Source organism: Dipodomys ordii, unplaced genomic scaffold (genome assembly GCF_000151885.1).
Source record: "Dipodomys ordii isolate 6190 unplaced genomic scaffold, Dord_2.0 Scaffold60, whole genome shotgun sequence".
NCBI classification, from domain to species: Eukaryota; Metazoa; Chordata; class Mammalia; order Rodentia; family Heteromyidae; genus Dipodomys; species Dipodomys ordii.
This window is the reverse complement of record NW_012267276.1, coordinates 782,115-800,285: the sequence shown is the minus strand read 5'-3', so window position 1 is coordinate 800,285 and position 18,171 is coordinate 782,115. Positions and strand designations below refer to the sequence as shown.

The 18,171-nt window shown below is 45.9% G+C and overlaps 1 protein-coding gene across 6 annotated transcripts in view; it reads left to right on the top strand.

The window, feature by feature from the left end:
• The window catches only part of Rftn1 (raftlin, lipid raft linker 1), a 220,469-nt gene that overhangs the window by 158,211 nt on the left and 44,087 nt on the right, over positions 1-18,171 (top strand). For all 6 annotated transcript variants that reach the window (XM_013022176.1, XM_013022172.1, XM_013022171.1 and 3 more), the window contains exons 5-6: positions 7,264-7,612; positions 15,409-15,612. In XM_013022176.1, coding sequence (XP_012877630.1) covers positions 7,264-7,612; positions 15,409-15,612 — 553 coding nt within the window. The remainder of the gene's footprint in view (positions 1-7,263; positions 7,613-15,408; positions 15,613-18,171) is intronic.

Sequence of the window (18,171 nt, the reverse complement as noted above, 5' to 3'; positions counted from 1 at the left end):
GAATAAGTTCACCAGTTTTAGATGGGACTTTCTTACCCAATATGCAGCAGCAGTCCCAAAAATTGTGCTGGGAGAGGCTTGCTTTGCCTGTCTGATGCAGTCACTGAAAGCAGTCTTGCTTCACTTCAGCCCCTGCCCCAGGGCCTGGGGCCACACCAGATAAAATCCTAGTTACTTTGTTCCTCCTTCAACTGATTAAACAAGGCCCACTACATAAAGGAGGACAATCTAAGGCCACCCACTTGTGGGAAAGTGGTCACACATTTGGACTTATTTTATTAAATAACTAGTCCCCAGTTTAGTCAAGATGACACATAAAATTAACTGAGACATCTTCTGCATTTGATTCAGAGTGATCTTGGAATTGGCTGACCTTTACCCTTGGCATCTAGTGTGGCCTAGATGTGGGCAATGTATTTCTCCTCACCTGTCAGGAGAGCCTTTGGGACTCCTGCCCTGTGTTACACTGTTTCCTAATAACTCTAAGCTTCCCCTAACTGCTGTCACCCTGACCCACATGTGTGCTCTGAGACACAGAAATATCTGAGTATATCACAGAGCACATATTCACACTTGTACTTTCCCTTTTGAAAATAGAGTAGCAAGCCAGGCACCGTTGGCTTATGCCTGTAAACCGAGCTACTCAGGAGGCTGAGATCTGAGGATCACAGTTCGAAGTTAACCCAGACAGGAAAGTCCATGAGACTTTTACCTCCAATAACTATCAGAAAACTGGAAGTGGCACTTTGGCTCAAAGTGGTAGAATGCTAGCCTTGAGCAGAAAAGCTCAGGAACGGTGCTTAGGCCCTGAGTTCAAGCCCCACAACTGACCAAAAAAATTTTTAAAAAGGAGTAGCAGACAATTATCTTAGATTGTCTAGTATTATCCCAGTGTCACATTGGCTTTAATACAAGTGATTCCTTGAATATATAACTAAATATGCTGTACATTTTACATTCAAATGAGACTTCTTAGATAGCTGAAATTTTGCACATAAACCTTTTTCATAACATCCTGATTAGAGTTACCATGGAGTTGATTCTTCCACAGTCTAGAGTAATTGAATGAAATCTCAGATCAGTTAAAATGCTTATATATTTAAACTCCTGATCCCTAAACTGGGAATTTTTTTAAGTATTTGATGTTGTTATTTTTTTGTTGGGGAGGTTTTGGACAGAGTCCAGCTGTGTGGCCCAAGCTGGTCTTGAACTTGTGATCCTTGTACCTCAGCCTCCTGGGGGCAGGGATTATGGATAGGTATCACAACAACTGGCTAGGATGGTTTGAGGTAGAAACAAGGATAAGTTAGACGGGCATGTATTCCAGTTTGAATTAATTTTCAAAGGGGCATCTCAGCAGAGGAGCATTATAGAAAAATGGAAGAATCTCAAGTTGGGATTAGCATACTCTGAGTGAAGCCCAGACATTGCCTTTGATGAAGTCTGTGAAGTCCAGCCAAGCCTATAATTGTCTCTCAACTAGATTTATCCTCTACAAAGTATTGCTTTAAGGTCTAAGGTAATTCATGTGACAATTCTTTGTAGAAGAATTAATTAATTAATGCCATTAGTTCCATTTGTCTTCTATATCAATTAGATTGCAGGCTCATGGACACCTCAGCATGCATGAAGTCCTGGTGATGTCCACCTACAGATAATGAAGGTCTGAAGTAGTGTGATCTGGGGTGTGCAGACCATGGTGGGGTTGCAGAACCATTGGAGGCTTAATCTGGTATGAATGTGGACACATGAGCTAGGGACAAAGATGCTCGTGACTCAAGACATAGTGACAAAGTTGAGTGTGGACCATCTCCTGTACTCAGCAGCCATTGTGGGTCTGAACCTCCAGGGAGAGTCAGGGCTGGGTTGAAATTTGGAGTTAATTAACATGACCAATGGCTAACAAGTTGTGTGCAGAGTAACTGACACGAGAGTTGAGAAGAGCAGATGGCTGAGGATGAACCCTGATGAATATGGTATTGTGCTGCTGTAATTACACATTTAGATTGCTTTAATCAAGGGAGTGAATGAATGAATGAACGAATGAGAAACAAGATTTGATTGAGCACGGTGAAATGACATTGCAAAGAAGAGAGATGGCCATGGCTGTACTGGGTTAGACATCAGAAGAGTCAAGGCCCCAGGGTCAAGCCAAATATCGAGCTTTATAAAATCTAAATGCAGCCTTCTGGTTAAACAGGACCACTCACCCTTTCTGGTAAACAATTTGGCAGCCTACACCAAGCCTTTGAAAAGTTAATATCCTCTGACCTATTAACTCCACTTTCAGGAATCTCCCCCAAGGAAGGGAGCTGAGCTGCAGATGAAGATGCGGGATGCAGGGAACATTTAACTTCAGGCTATTTTTTTAAACAAAGGGTTGGCATGCTATATGCCAAATCACAGCACAGGATATTGAACTCTGCACTGATGTTTAAGATAAAAGATGGGTATATTAAAGGATTTCTTGAACTTTGCCCTTAGACGCCACTCTCCCCTATTCTCAAAGCTATTGCGGTGCAAATGTTGGGGGTGGGGGAGAGTTACACTGCTGGGCTGTGTTGACTTGTGTTCCAATCCTTGTGAATTCTAGTCTAGCCTTATCTTTGGGGACTCCCCACTTCTCATATCATGTTGCAAAAGTATTTCTAGAAGTTTCTTGAGCACATTAAGCTGTGAGATCCCATCAAGCTTTGGATCAGAACAAACTTTCCTTTCCTTTGTATGGACTGTCTTTCTTTTCTTCATATATCCAGTGAACTCATATAACCTTCAAAACCTCCTGGCAGAATTAGTCCCCAAATAGGTTTTGTCAGGCACAATATTGTGAAAAATAAGTTGGTTTTGAGTGCTTTATGGTGAAGCATGATCTCACCAGTTCTGCCATTTGCCTTACCCCAGTCTTGGTGGATTAATTTCTCTCTTTCAGCCTGACTCACCCTGAGAAACTATGAACCTCCCAGTCAGCTATCCATAAGCACTTTGTCTCTGTGAGATGTTCCCATTCCTTACTGGTCTTGCCACTTTCATGGAGGAATTCTCAATGTCTTTACATTGTTAAAAAATATCTAATAATAAGACAGTTTGCAAAATCACACGTAAGTGGAAAAACAATCCTCAAAACCTCAGCCTCCAAGGGCTGGGAAAGTAGCTCAGTGGTAGAGCGCTTGCCTTGCATGCCTGAGGCCCTGGGTTCGATTCCTCATCACCACATAAGCAAAAAGAAAAAAGCCAGAAGTGGCGCTGTGGCTCAAGTGGTAGGGCGCTAGCCTTGAGCTGAAGAGCTGAGGGACAGCGCCCAGGCCCAGAGTTCAGGCCCCATGACCGGACCCAAAAAAACAAAACAAACAAAAAAAACCCACCTCAGTCTCCAAACATACCATTGTCTTCATTTAGAGTCTGCTTTTGTGTATAATTTGTGTGTGTATTTGTGTAACATAGTTGTCTAAATTCTGTGTGTGTAAAGTTTAGAAACTTGGTTGTGTTTGTGTGTGTGTATATGCATTCAAGGCTGATACACTCTCCTTTTAGCCACAGATCCAGTTTCAGCTTTTTGCTGGTTAACTGGATATGAGTCCCACAGACTTTTCAATAGGATGGCTTTGAACCTTGACCCTCAGATCTCCTTAATAGCTTATACAGACATCAGCGCCCAATGCGCTGCTTAGAAACTCGATTTTTTACTTAGCGTTGTACACGACTGGAGGCGTTGCTCAAGTGGTCTGGAACACACCTGGCAAGCTCAAGGCTCTCAGTTCAACCTCCAGTTCTGCCAGATCAATACCATTACCATATAGTGTGAATTGTTCCATATTAACTTGTTTTTTGTAGTACTGGGTTTGAATTCAGGACTCCATACTTTCTAGGAATGTGTCCTACCACTTGAGCCACTCTTCCAGGCCTTTCTGCTTTCATCTGTTTTTCAGATAGGGTCTTTTTAAACTTTTAATTTTGTTGTAAAGATGCTGTACAGAGGAGTTACAGTTACATGAGTAAGGCAATGAGAACATTACTTGTCGGTCATTGTTACCCCTTCCCTTGGTGTTGTCCCACTATCCCTTCCCTCCCCCACCTCCCACACTCCTACCTACCCTCTTCCACCCCCACCCCCACCCGAAGTTATAAAGTTCACTTCTAATATACTGTCCTGTGGGTATCATTGTTGCAATGGGTCATCCTGTGTTCTTATTTCAGCATTTTGTTATTCCCCTTCCTCTCCCCATGTTAGATAAATGTATATACAAGATACAGGGCACCAAAATCAAGCACAGTGACAACAGGGGATATACCATAGGGGGAAGAACACACAAAGGAAACAAACAAAAAAGATGATGTTAAGTGAAATGAACCCCATGATATGGACACAAGAGGTCTGTCTATTGTTATTGTTTTAAACATACTATGTGATTTCTTTTTTTGTCAGATAGTGTCTTGAGCTAACTTTCCCTCAGCTAGCTTTAGACCTTAATCCTCCTATTTCTGTTTCCTGTGTAGCTAAAGTTATAGGTATATACCACCATCTCCACAAATGTAATTATTTTTCAAGTTTGTTCACAATTGGATGGCTCTTCTTGAGGGTTAGGGCTCCTGTTTTTTATCCCCTTACTTAGCCACAATGTTGTCTGGGCAAGCACAGGAATTTCATAAATGCTTGTTGACGTTTCAGCCTGAGAAGTATTAATCTGTCACTGTCTTAATTTTAAAGAGCTCTTAGGGAGAAGCCCTATACATATTCACTCATTATTTACTACATTCATTAATTCATCCATCCACTCAGGTGTTAAGTACCTGCTTCCTGTGGGGTATCATTGTAACACTAGGGACCCAATTGTACAGTGTAACCCAGTCTTCATGCGTTAGAACATGCATATGTATTAGGCTGCATGGGGTCACCTGCAAGGCTGGTCAAACCCAGCCCCAGAGTACCTGATTCCGTGGGTCTGAGGTAGGAGTTGCTGCACTTTGAGAATTGTTGGCCTACAGGATAAAGGTTTAGATAGTATTTGCAAAGGAACAGGGTTGTCCAGTTTGTAGTGGGGAGGGCTCAAGTCTCTCTATTCTTCTAGGCCTGTGGTGAGAAAAAGGCAGGAAATGGCCTGTGTCTTGAGGCCACCACTCTTCTGTCTGGGTGTCTTCAGACGTCTCTGCAAGGTCCCAGAGGTATGGTACTACAGGAGGTTGAAACAGGCATGGTAACCACAGGGACCTGTTTTGTGCCAGCCTGAATATGTGCTGTGCCTACACTTTAGGGTAACTGTGAAAGAAGCAGGGTTCCCCACATTTTATACATGAGAAAATAAAGATACAGAAATCGGATACCACCCACTGTGGCCCCTAGTGGCAGTGAGGCTGGGGCTTTGAGAAACCTTTTGAGAAACCTTCACCCCATCACTGATGTTTAGTGCCTCTAGGAAGGACAGCCTGTGGATCCTCAGAGGAGCTGCTTCTGAGGGGCATCTGTAGTCACTGCTCTTTGCAGGAAGGTAACAGGACCAGGAGCCAGTTCTGGGGTGCTTCCATACTCCCCTGGGGGATACAAAACCCATCGCCTTTCCCTTTTTGCCTATATTGCCAGGAAGCATGGAGCTATGCTTTGTAGGCAGTAGCTTTCCTAACCTAAGGTTCTTGACTATAATGGCCCCCCGCTTTTTTCTTTTGAAATGTTTGCTATTGTGTCCTCTTTCAGAAGTTTTCCAGTATCATTCTCAAATAGATGGCTATCATTTATGAAGGAGTGGGAAAATGAATTTTCAGGATGAAAGGGTTGATAACTATGGGTTTTGTTGTTTTTCTACTTGAAAAGCTATCACATGCATGACCATGGAAATATGTGTCTCTGAGGCCTTAAGCTGTGCCCAAGAGATCTTCTGTTCACTTAGGGCCAGGCCAGGCCTGGCTTTGAATTCTGGGATTTCATTGCTTGCTTTCTACCTCCTTCTTCATTGGGCAGCTCTGAGACCTCCACCTCCTTCTTCATTTGGCAGTTCTGAGACCTCCGCCCTTCTCCTCACTGGTCACATGACTGCAGCATCCTTGCTGGGAAAGTCCCCTAAAATCTTCCTTCCAGCTAGGCTGGCACTTGATGTTATTATAAGGCTCTTACTTTCAGTATTTCTCTTAAAGTTTGACCTTTAAATTCAATGGTCTTGGCAAGTTTTTAGAGAAAAAGAGAGTTGGAGTGTCACAGGACACACTGTGGATGTCCATACCACATCTGGGGGTTGAGGGTGGGGGTGCCGTGTACCTATAGGACTTATAGGGCTAAAGGGCCTGAGCTGTGGCCTGAGGGTTGTTTGGTTTCCCATTAAGAATGCTCGGGGCCAGGGTGACAACAGGTGTGGTTTCCTTCACCCTCAACCTACTCTGCCAAAATTACCATCTCAAGAAGGAAGCTTTTACTACTAAGGAAGCTCTTACAGAGCTACAGGGAAGGTGGAGGTTGAGAAGATCACTGTTTGAAATCAGGCCAGTCAAAAAGTTGGCTAGACTACCTCAGTCCCCAAGCTGAGCATAGAGTGAAACATGCCTGTAATCCCAGCTATACAGTAAATCACAGGCAGAAAGATCATGGTCTGAGGCTAGACCCTTGGAGACTAAAGCAAGAAAAGACCAAGGTGGTGATAGAGCTCCCTGTGAAGTAAGCATGAGACCTCATGTTCAAGCCTCAGTACCACCAAAACCAAAAAGTCTTATGGGTCCTAAGATGCCATGTATAGTCTGCAGTTACATAGACTTGTGCATGAGCCCCATGGTAGGAAGTAGGTGATTTATCAGAAAAAGAAACAAAGAAGTAAAGTCTTACTGAAAATGAACTTCCTCTTTTGAACTCTGACTTTATTGTTTTAGAACCTTTTTTCTGGCCTCTTTAAAAAAAAAGAAAAGGCCTGGTGTGGTGGTGCATACTTATGATCCTAGTACTATGGCAACTGAGGCAGGAGGATTGGGAGTTCAAGGCCAGCCTTTTCTGCACAGTGAGTTCAAGTCCAGCTTCAGCTACATAGACCTTGTGTTAAAGAACCATGAATGAAAAAATAGAATAGAATAGGGACCAGTGCAGTGGCGATACCAACCCGGGTGAGCCAAGTGCCTTCTTTTTCCATCAGGTAAGACATAGCCAGCCTGCCTGTCCCCACCAGGGGGGCGGGGGGATGTTTTCACACTGTAATACTATGCACTCAGGCCTTCCAGAGGTGCCCAGCCACCACTGTTGCTTTGATGGGCCATCATATTCACCCTATTTCCTTCCTTTCCTTTCCTTCCCAGGTCCAGGATGCAGCAAGCCGGGGCCTGAAGTTTGTAGGTGTTATTCCTCAATACCATGCTCCTGCGAAATCAGTGGGCAGCAGCCTCCCTACGCCCCCTGCTAGGGATGCAGAAAACACATGTGGCAATCCTGCAGCGCTGGAGAATGAGGACCTGGGCACTGCTGATGTGGATATTGCTCCCGCAAGGCTGGATGGAAGCCCAGAACCCAGCCCGGGCCCTATAGAGGAGGCATCTCATGCCCAACACTCCAGTTCACCTTTGGGAGAGGGCGAGGGTGGAGACTTTTCCCTGCAGGGGTCAAGCCTGGATGGACCAGAAGGTGACCCCTCAGATGGACCCTCGGGGAGTAAGTATGTCTATGCCCAGAGTTCGAACCCACTTTAGAGAGGCTAACAGCATTTCAGTGCTCCCTAGGGCCTCTTTGGAGAACAGAAAGGGAAATAGAGTGTAGAGAGAGCAGCCCAGTTTATGAAGCAGTTATCTAGGCCATCGGTTATTTCCTTGTTGCAGTTGGGATTTCTGGAGAGAGCAGAGGCTCATGGATCTCACTTGTGTCAGGTCTGAATTGGATTCTTCACTGAGTTCTTTCAGTCCTGTGCTCAGATCAGCTCTGTGGAGCCCCTTAATCTCACTCTCGTGTGGAGTCCCCTAATCCTGATCTTCATATGTGGAGTCCCTTAATCCTGCTTTTGTGGCCCCTGGCACACACTCCTTGGGTTGAGCATCATAAGGAAGATTACAACAACAATCATATAGCCACCATTAACTAATACTTCCTGAGTACCAGGCGCTGTGCCAATACACTTTTTAAGTGACTGATCTCTTAATTCCCCATGGAGCCCTATGATGTGGCTGGGCCTCTATTATTACCCATCGTCTAGTTTCAGAGAGGAAACACGTTACCCAGACTGGTAGGGCTGGCACGTGAACACACGTGGGCCTAGCCCCTACCCTCTGACAAGATTTCTTGAGGCCCTCGGTTGACAGAGAGCAAAGACTGTTCATTACCCTCTCAACAGTTCCCTTTTCTCTACTCTTACCTGGAAACCCAGCATGTAGTCATCGGCCCCGTCTCTTTGGGCTTTTGGGAGATGAACAGGTTTACAGCCTCATGAGGGCTTTTGGTTTATGTGTTTCTGCATCATATTCCTGGTGGATGCCGCTGTTCATTTACTTGTACTTGGAATTGGTCTTTCATAAATGATAAGGGACATTGGGTATTCTAAGCATAAAAGACAGTGAAAGTGGTTTTTTTTGGTTACATAGTACTTGGTTTTTTTTTGGCCAGTTCTGGGGCTTGAATTCGGGGCCTGTGTTCTTTCTCTGAGTTTTTATTCTGTTTTTTTTTGTTTGTTTGTTTTGCTTTTGCTCCAGACTAGCATTTGACCACTTGAGCCATAGCTCCATTTCTGGGCTGGCTTTGAGCCAAAGCCTCAGATCGCAGCCTCCTGGGTAGCTAGGTTTACAGCCATGAGCCATCAGCGCCTGGCCCTGTATTAGTACTTCTTGAGAAGAAAATTAATTGAATGGCCAATTCGAGGAACTTAATTACAAACTTCCTTAGAGGAAAAGATTATAGAGCTGCCTAAATTCTAGGATGTATTAGTACAACTATTTTTTTTTTTTGGTCGGTCGTGGGGCTTGAACTCTGGGCCTGGGCGCTGTCCCTGAGCTCTTCAGCTCAAGGCGAGCACTCTACTGCTTGAGCCACAGTGCCACTTCTGGTTTTCTAGTGGTTTATTGGAGATAAGAGTCTCACAGACTTTACTGCCCAGGCTGGTTTTGAACTGCGATCCTCAGATCTCAGCCTCCTGAGTAGCTAGTATTACAGGTGTGAGCCACTGGCGCCTGGCTTAGAACAACCATTTAACTGAGGCCTTGGGCCTTCTTCGATATGTATTGAAGGAGAGCTCTAATCTAGTTGGTTTTCATTGAACTGAGGTAGACTTCTGCTTTCCTTCAGAGGAGCTAAGTGTACATTTAGACCAATGTGTGCCTCCAGATCGGTGTCCTGTTCTTAATGCAGAAGTGCTATCTCCTCATTGAGCTTGGTAGCTGAGGGTTCTGAGTCCTGAGAAGGAGGATCAACCTCTGAGAAGCCTTTCTTTGCAATCTGGGCGTATGCCACAGTGAGAGGGAGGGTCTAGGCCAGCCATCGTTCCTGTGGATGAGAAGGAGTTATGAGAAGAAGATCAAATGGTTAAGAGCCTAGATTCTAGGGCAGGACATAGTGTCACATGTCTATAATCCCAGCAGTGTGGGAGGCAGAGGTAGGAAGATCATGGTCTGAGACCTATCTCAGCAAAAAACATGAGACTGTAGCTGAAAACTTAATCAAAAGGATTTGGGGGTGTGGTTTAAGTGACCTAACTAGCTCGTATAAGGCACTGAGTTCAGAACTAGTACCTCTAAAAATAAAGGGGGACTGACACATTCAGGAACCTTCTAGCTAGGCAGCTGTCTTGAGCAATATAGCTTTGTACACAGTGAAGAGCGGTAGCTTCCGAGGAGATGCTCAGGAAGATGCCCACTTGGACTGAAGATTCACTGGTTTGAACCTTTATTGTTGAGTACAGGTTCAGAGGTCCTGGCTCCTGACCACCACCCCTTTAAACCCTGGCCTTGAGAAGGAGACAGTTAATAGTGAGCTTCCCTCAAGAGTGTACCTGCACTCCAGAACTTTCTAGATGTTTTACCTTTCATGATTGACTCCAGGGAAATTATTAACCCTGGGGGCTTCTGATTAGGTAGGAGAACAGGTGTGAGCCACCAGTGCCCAACCTTAACCATTTCTTTATCACGGTTTGAACCTTTGGCCTCCATGAAAGACAGACTCCCAAGTCCCTGTGGGTCATGGCCCTCACCTGATTCTGGCTTCTAATTGTTTTCCCAAGGCGTCTTGTCATTTCCTTCCCTGGGAAGTCCGCTCACCATCACTGTCATCCCACAGCATGCATGCACACAAGTACACACACTCACAGAGCTGCCCCTCCCACATCTCGCTCAGCTCTCAGCCTGCCTTTCCCCCAGGGCCCCCTAAAGAGGTCCAGGCGGGCTTAAATAGGCAATCATAGCAAGACAATTTAAAAACATCCAGAGGGAAGCTCCCTCCTTCCTCTCATTTTCCTTGGTTAATTTGTTTCCTATATAGGAGGTGTAGGGGAGAGGAGTTTAGGCAGCCACTACTCACCTGGGCCTTTCCCTGGGTCTCCATCAGAAGCAGTACAGGCTGTCCCTTTATGTGGTCCCACACTTCTGCCTTCCATGTTTCTCTTCCTGCTCATTGACTTTGACTTCCTATTTGGGGAGAATATCCTGAGGTCCATACCTGAGTTCAGATGGGGAACAGCCTCAGTATTACTGTTGCTCTAGCCTTGACCAGAGAAGCAAGAAGGCCCGGTTCATGCAAAGTCTGGTTGTCACTGTCACAAAATGATTATAACAAGTCCTTCATGCCTGGCCTTTCCAATGGCTAAGGTATGCCAGCCAGAAGCCAGGGCCATGCTGCCACTTGCATTTCTGGCTGAGTGTACTCTGCTCAGTAGACATATTTGAGTGTTAGCTTATGGTACGGGGCCAGGTGCCAGGCTTCCTTCCTACTTTGGGCCAGTGTCTGCCCCTCCCCATGCCCAGCTTGATCCTGTGACTCTGCCTCCCTCCCTAGACCAGCCACCTGCCCCCTGCTGCCATCCTTCCAGCCTTTCTCTCATTTCAATAACAAATGGCCCTAACCCATGGCTACCAGTGCTTGCTTTCCCATGTCCTGGTGAATTTAGTCTCTTGTCAGATTGAGGAAAGGGCCCAGGGTTTGTTATTTTGAGGGATCTACTTAAAGCTGCCAAGGAGCACCTCACATGATTTGAGGTGATGAAGGTCATATGATCATATGGGCCCTGGACAGGTAGATTTCCGTAGATCACAACAGTTCCTGCTCTTTGCCTTACCCACTGTCCTGGTGCCAGGCTCAGAGGTGCCCTACCATTAGTGCCCGGCCTGATGGGGTCCTGTAGCCACCTTCTCCAGGATTCGGGATCTGGATGGAGTAGCCTCAGGGCCTTCTGCCCTCCTGCCATCCCTTCCCACCATGGTACCCACAGGCCGGACTTCCCAATAGAAGGCTTTCATGTCCATGACCTCAGCAGACCAGTTGCCACCCACCTGTGTCTGACTCCCATCTGTTTTCTCCAACATGTCTAGCTCACCAGCCTCCTCTTCATCTGGAGCCTCACAGTCACTGGGATTCCAAAAAGACTAGAGGTCTCTTTGGATGCCAAGTCCCAACTGGTCTCTGTGGCTCACCCTCAAGTCATGGCTTTCCAGGGTCACATCTGCAGACAGGATACAGATTGCCATCTTGAGCCTAAGTCCTGACACCCAAGCACAGGCCTCTGAGCTGGACTTGCTCCCTATTTCCTGTAGCCTCTTTGGAAGGGCCAAATTGATGGGGCCATCAGCCAACCACACCCATCCGGCCCCAGCCTCAAGCCACAGGTTCTCTAGGCCTTCTAGTGTCCTCATACTGGACATGAACATGTAAAGAAGCGAAGGGAGGAGCACATGTTGGGCAAGATCATACTCTCTTTCTCTTGGGTGCCCTCCACAGTGGTTCTTCAGCCACTCCCCTGGGACTTGCTGTCCCATAGCTGGAAAAAATCTTCCCTCTCAGGTCCAGAGGTCCAGAGCAGCTGAGAACATAGAAGGAAATTCAGGCTTTCTTTTAGGAATGCCTGGTCCATCCTGGCTTATGTGAGAAAATAAGTCTGAGAATCTTCATATGAAAACGTCAAGGCTTGGGCTGGGAAGGTGGCTCAGTGGTAGAGCTCTTGCCTTGCATGCTCGAGGCCCTGGGTTCGATTCCTCAGCACCACATAAGCAAAAAGAAAAAAGCCGGAAGTGGCGCTGTGGCTCAAGTGGTAGAGCGCTAGCCTTGAGCTGAAGAGCTGAGGGACAGCGCCCAGGCCCAGAGTTCAGGCCCCACGACCGGACCCAAAAAAAAAAAAAAGAAAGAAAACATCAAGGCTTGATAGTTGTCTGGATAGTTGCTTCTGGCTGGTTTCCATGTGCGTGGAGAGAGGACTGTGGCCAAGAAGAGCCTGGGACAGAGGCGTTTACTGAAGGCTTATGCAGCTGAAGTCAGGTTTCTCTCGACATTTTGTTGCCACAAATGCTTGGGAGGCTCTTCGTTCCAACAGCATTTCCTTTTCCTTCCTGAAAGGTGTATTTCTGTCTCTGGCTTGAGTCCTGCCCCCTGGGGAGGATGGAGACGGGAAAGCAGGGGTGCTGTGAGCACTGTCTACCTTGTCTCACTGTCTCCCTTCGCTCACCCCCAGTGTTCTCACTTCTGGGGGCCCTCCCCTTCTACACTGGCAAAGTTGTGCTTTGGTCTTGCTTTGCAAGCAGGGGACTGCTCTTTGTAGCTGAATGCTACCATGTGTGTTTGTACTTTGGCCACTTACAAATCCCCACTCTCTCCTCCCATGCACCAGCTGGGACATCTTCAGTCTCTTGCATCTGCACTCTGGTCGCAGGTCATAGGGACCCAATGGTTCTCTGAGCTGCCTTAGGGTCATCTGTGGAAAGTTCTGTAAATGCCAACCACTTCCTCGGCTTCTCAACTCACATGTGGTCATGAAATGGGAACATTGATTCCAGAAACATGGAATGAATGGCTCAGGAGTGACCTGGGACCCAGGAGGAGAAATACTGTACCTTCTTTGTCCTCAGTGGGTTTGTCTGTGTGTGTTCTGTATGGTGTCAAGGTCCTGCATAGGGCTGAGCCCCATTTTCTTTGTAGGAAGCTGCTCATTCTCCTCACTATTTCCCTCCCTCCTTCTTTCCTAGCATCTCTTTCCAAGTAAATTGCTTGCATGTGTAAAACCTGTAGGGTCTATTTTCCTGTCTACCTACCTACCTACCTACCTACCTACCTACCTACCTACCTACCTACCTATACAGTCGAGGAGTTTGAACTCAGGGTTGTGTGCTTGCTAGCAGGAGTTTTATGTACCTTGAACTAAGTCCCCAGCCCTTAGTTGTTACTTGTATTTGAATCCTTGGCACATAGGACTAGCATACACCTGATCCCCCCACCCTCCATGCCTGAGTCCCAATCTTTGACTTCATACACACCATTGCAAACCTTTTCTTGGTGTCACTCAGTATGTAAAGTTTGTATGTCTAAATCATGAGTTGCTGTCTTCACATTTAGGACCTCTTTCCTTGTGTGAAAGCATTTCCTGGCTGTGGCTGGAAAGGCATCCTTAGTCAGGCAGGTGAACTGAGGAAGGTAATTTGAAGGGGTGGGTGGTGACCACCAGGCTAGAGATGTCCAAGATCCAGGTGGCTGGGTCTGAAGATAGGTATTAGGAAGGCTTGGGATGGCTGTCTTGAGTTTACCTTAGTAATGGCAGATCTCATGGAGCTGAGGTTTCCACGGATGCTCCATCAGACAGACAGGCTGCAAGAACACTTGCTTTCTACCAGAATGCCATGCCTGCACGAGAAACATCAGATGTGATGCTCCTTGTTCCCTCATTAATCCATTGAGGTCATGAAGCAACATTTTTTTTAACATTCATGTATTTAATACTGTGCACCATTGGTTCATGCCTATAATACTAGCTACACAGGAGGTTAGGATCAGAAGATATTGGTTCCAAGCTAGCTTGGGCAGAAAAATCCTCAAGACAATTAACTCCAGCTAACTCCAGTTAACTAGTAAAAAGCTGGAAGTGGAGGTATGGCTCAAATAGTTCAGCACCAGCCTTGAGCAAAAAAAAAAAAAAGAAAGAAAGAAAAAACCAAGCAAGAATGCGAGGCCTTGAGTTCAAGCTCCTGTACTGACAACCACAAATTAAAAAAAAAAAAACATTTATTTAAATAAATGAGAAAGGTTTATTTTCAAAAGCAATTCAGCTAATATTTAGATAGCATTAAAATTGTGAACTACTGAAATTTGAGCAATAGCTGCTGTGGGGTTTAGGTATCTCTTGCCAGAACACAAATGTGCTTTGTCTTCTTTCACTAATGTCAACTATTGTTTATGACCTTTTAAGTTTTTGATTTGAAAGAAGGGTGGGGGATTTTTCTTAATGATTTCACAAGGTATTTTTGGAAAGCAAAGCATCTTCCTGACCAGCCTGTGGAAGCAAAGCTGGTTAAGCTGGGTCGGCTCTGATTGCTTGACTAAATGCGTATCACAAAAATAGACCTTCAGACTCAGATTGAAATTCTAGCTATTTACTAACTCCTGCCCTGCAGCACACAGGGTGGCACAGGCCAGCTGCTGGGTGCGAGGAGGTATTGATTGCTGAAGAACCGAGCAATAAGTGGGTAAAGGGAAAGCTTGCAGCCTCACCCCGGTGCCTGCATGGCTGACTGAGCCGTCCTGCCACTCCAGGCAGAAACCCTCATTTACGGGAACATAGTTATTTTTACATATCAGCGATGTATTTTTGATGTACTTGATTAAGTATTATGGGTTCGGCCCCAGGAAACACCAGTGCAGTTTATAAATAGTGAGTTCAAGGGGTGTTTGAGGTTCCTGGAATTAGAGCCGTATTTTTGTTTTATGTGCCTCTGTGCATTTGTTTTTAAGACCAGCTCTCAACCAAGGGGTTTACTTCCAAAGTACATTGTTGTATGCATTTCTAGAAAGGTCTACTGTGTCCTTTTCCCAAATGCTTAACTACACATTTATTTCAGATAATAGCTATTTAGCATAGCCCAGATTCAAAGCCCCAGGCTCCTTCATCTGAAGCCCCAGCTTTAAGGCCCTTGGTCATTTGGAGGCAGCCTCAGTTTACCACTTGCAATGGGCTTGTATTTATTTTTTATGCAGCCTTAGAAATTTCATTATTAAGCCTGGTACTTGGGGCTCACACTGTAATCCTAACAATTTAGGAAGCTGAGATCTGAGAAAAATGGTTCAAATCCAGGCTGGGCTTAGTAAAGTCTGTGAGACTCCAATTAGCCAGGAAAAAAAGCCAGAAGTGGAGCACTATGTGAAGCACTGAGTTCAAGTCCCAGTACCAGCACAAAAAGGAACTTCATTGTCAGTGTCATGAGCTCCTGAGAAAAGTCCACAAAACCTCACAAGGTAAGTGACCTCTTTTCTCTCCACCCTTTTTACGTATCTCACAGAAATGGAGATCTTCGCCCTGTTCAACAGACCGAAGAGTCATCCGAAGTGCCGACAGTACTATCCAGTCACCATTCCTCTCCGGGTCTCCAAGAACGGCCAGGCGGGGAGCAGCCTGGATGCCAACTGGTTAGAACACATGAGTGACCACTTCCGGAAGGGTGGCATGCTGGTCAACGCGGTCTTCCACCTTGCCATGGCAAATGGTATGACATCTGCGGTCCTTAGGAATTCTGCTCCAACTCCTGTGATCTTCACCCCTCCTCCACACTCTGTTCAGAAAACTGGGCAACCAATGAGGATGATGGTTTGATTTCTAATTAACACATATTGAGCCACTTACATAGAGCCAGGCTGTGTGTTCACTGAACCTCCCCAGGAGTCAGCCAGGTGTCTTCTACAATGCCAGAGGAAGGGCGGCCATTCTATTTCACCCCCAGTGGCTCCATCTCTGTTGCTTTTAGAGGCTTTTAAAAAGCTGGTTTCCTGGGATTGTTAATTACCTCCTGGGATCATGCCACTCTAGAAGTGCAAATTGTTTGTAGACACTCTGACAGGCTGAGGTAGCAGTAGCAGCACCTTGGAGAAACAAATGGCGCTGCCTGGCTTCGATGATCTCCAGTGTGACATACACTTCCCGGGTCTCTCAGCACCTAGCTAGCACCCCTCCCCAGCAGTGGGTTATCTCTGGGGATGTGCTGCATAGAACAAGCATTGTGCATGGCAGCTTTCAAAGCAGACAGGGAGAAGTGTCAAGCCAAGAAAGGATTTCGATGAACAGGAAAGCGAAGGTGAATTGAGTCGGTAGGGTGTGTCAAAGCTGAAAGGCAATTTGGGGAGGGGAGCTGACATGTCAGGCTGTACAAATCCTGAAGTCTGCCAGTCAGCAGGCTTTCTTTAGAGTCAGTGAAACATGTAACACCAAATCTGTAGATCCCAGAAAACCTGGCAGGAGGGTATCAACAGCCCCTTGAGCAGTTTTCTCTCTTTAGAATTGGCCGTGTCAAGAGTGGAGTTGGATTCTATGCTATTTGTAATCCTTGAAATAAGCATATTTAGAATAGAAACATAGTCTTTATGGGTTTTAGGGGTGGGGGGGAGGGCACTGGTCCTGGGTCCTGTGCACTGTCCTGAGCTGCTTTTGCTCAAGGCCAGTGCCCCACCACTTGAGCCACAGCTCTATTTCCAGCTTTTTCTGTGCTTAATTGGAGTAAGAATCTCATAGACTTACTTTCCTGCCTGGGCTGTCTTTGAACCGTGATCTTCAGATCTCAGCCTCCTGAGTAGCTAGGATTACAGGAATGAGTCACCAGTTCCTGGCAGTAATTTTTAATTCTGAACATAGGTGCTTTGTGTGTGCCAGTCCTGGAGCTTGAACTCAGAGCCTAGGCTCTGTCCTTGAGTTTCTTTTGCTCAGGTCTAGTGCTCTACCACTTGAGCCATAGCACCACTTCTGACTCTTTTTTTTTTGTAATTTATCGGAGAGTCTCACAGACGTTCCTGCCCGGTCTGGCTTCCAACTGTGATCTTCAGATATCATCCTTCTGAGTAGCTATTATTACAGGTGTGAGCCATCAGCACCTGGCCGTATGTGCTTTGAATTGTCCAAAGCCTTGAAATGTGACACAGGGTAGACAGGCTATGGGTCCCTAGCTTCTATCTAAACATCAATGTCTAATATCAATGTGTTACTATAAAAGCATCAGGGATTGGGTAATCTACTAGGCTATAATCATTTGGCAAGTAAGTGAATGATGCTGAATGAGTCAATGACATCAAATGGGTAAATAACAGAAGGTGCATGGAAAAACCAGGACTGTTAGACTCTTGTAATCCCAGCCACCTGGGAGGCAGAGATTGGGGGGATTATGATTTGAAGCCATCCCCCCACAAAAGATAACGAGGCCCCCATCTCAATCTATATTCTGAGCATGGTGGTCCAGAGCCATCATCCCAGCTATGCAAGAAGCTGTAGGTATGGTTCAGGGCAGCATGGGTAATATATAAGATACTTTCTGAAAAAAATAACTAAAATAACTAAAGCCAGAAAGGGTTGGAGATGTGACTGAGGGGGTTGAGATCCTTTCTAGCAAGCTTAAGGTCCTAAGTTCAAACCTTAGTACCAAAAAGAAAAAAAGGAAAGAAAACGCTAAAGAAACTGCCAAAGATAGCACACTGGTGGCCACTGGTAAGCTTTCCATCCTCTTAGGGGAGCTGGAGCATCAGGAGGACGTTTTCTTCAGCTCATTGTTTGAGCATCTCAAGGACAAGTGAAACCCTAAGAGGGAACCTGTGGGAAAATCCCAGGTTATCTGTTATTGTTAGCATGGGAACAGGTAAGGCCTTTAGTCCCCCCGACTTGTCAACCTTTCTTCTGGTTGGCCATGAATGCTGAAAATGCTATTCTGCCCTCCCTTGCCTTTAGCTGCATGAGGCCTGTCTGCCTCTAGGATAGAGTGAAATGTCCTCTAGCAAAGGCAGATGTGAAGCCATTTTCCCCTATAAAACCCCAACACCCTTTACCCCTGTTCTTCCTGTGTTCCTGCTGGGAACAGAGCATGGATGGGGGAACGTTAGTGGGCCAGGGTGTGGGCTCTGGAAAAGCCCAGGGTTTCCGTGGGCCAGGGAAGAAATAGGCACCTGACCTTTTCCAAGAATTAAAAAAACAACAACAAGCTAATCATAATCATGAAAGGAACTTCTTTCCAAAGAGATAATGAGCACCCTTACTAATAAACCTGGCACAGTCGGAAGTACCTTTAAGC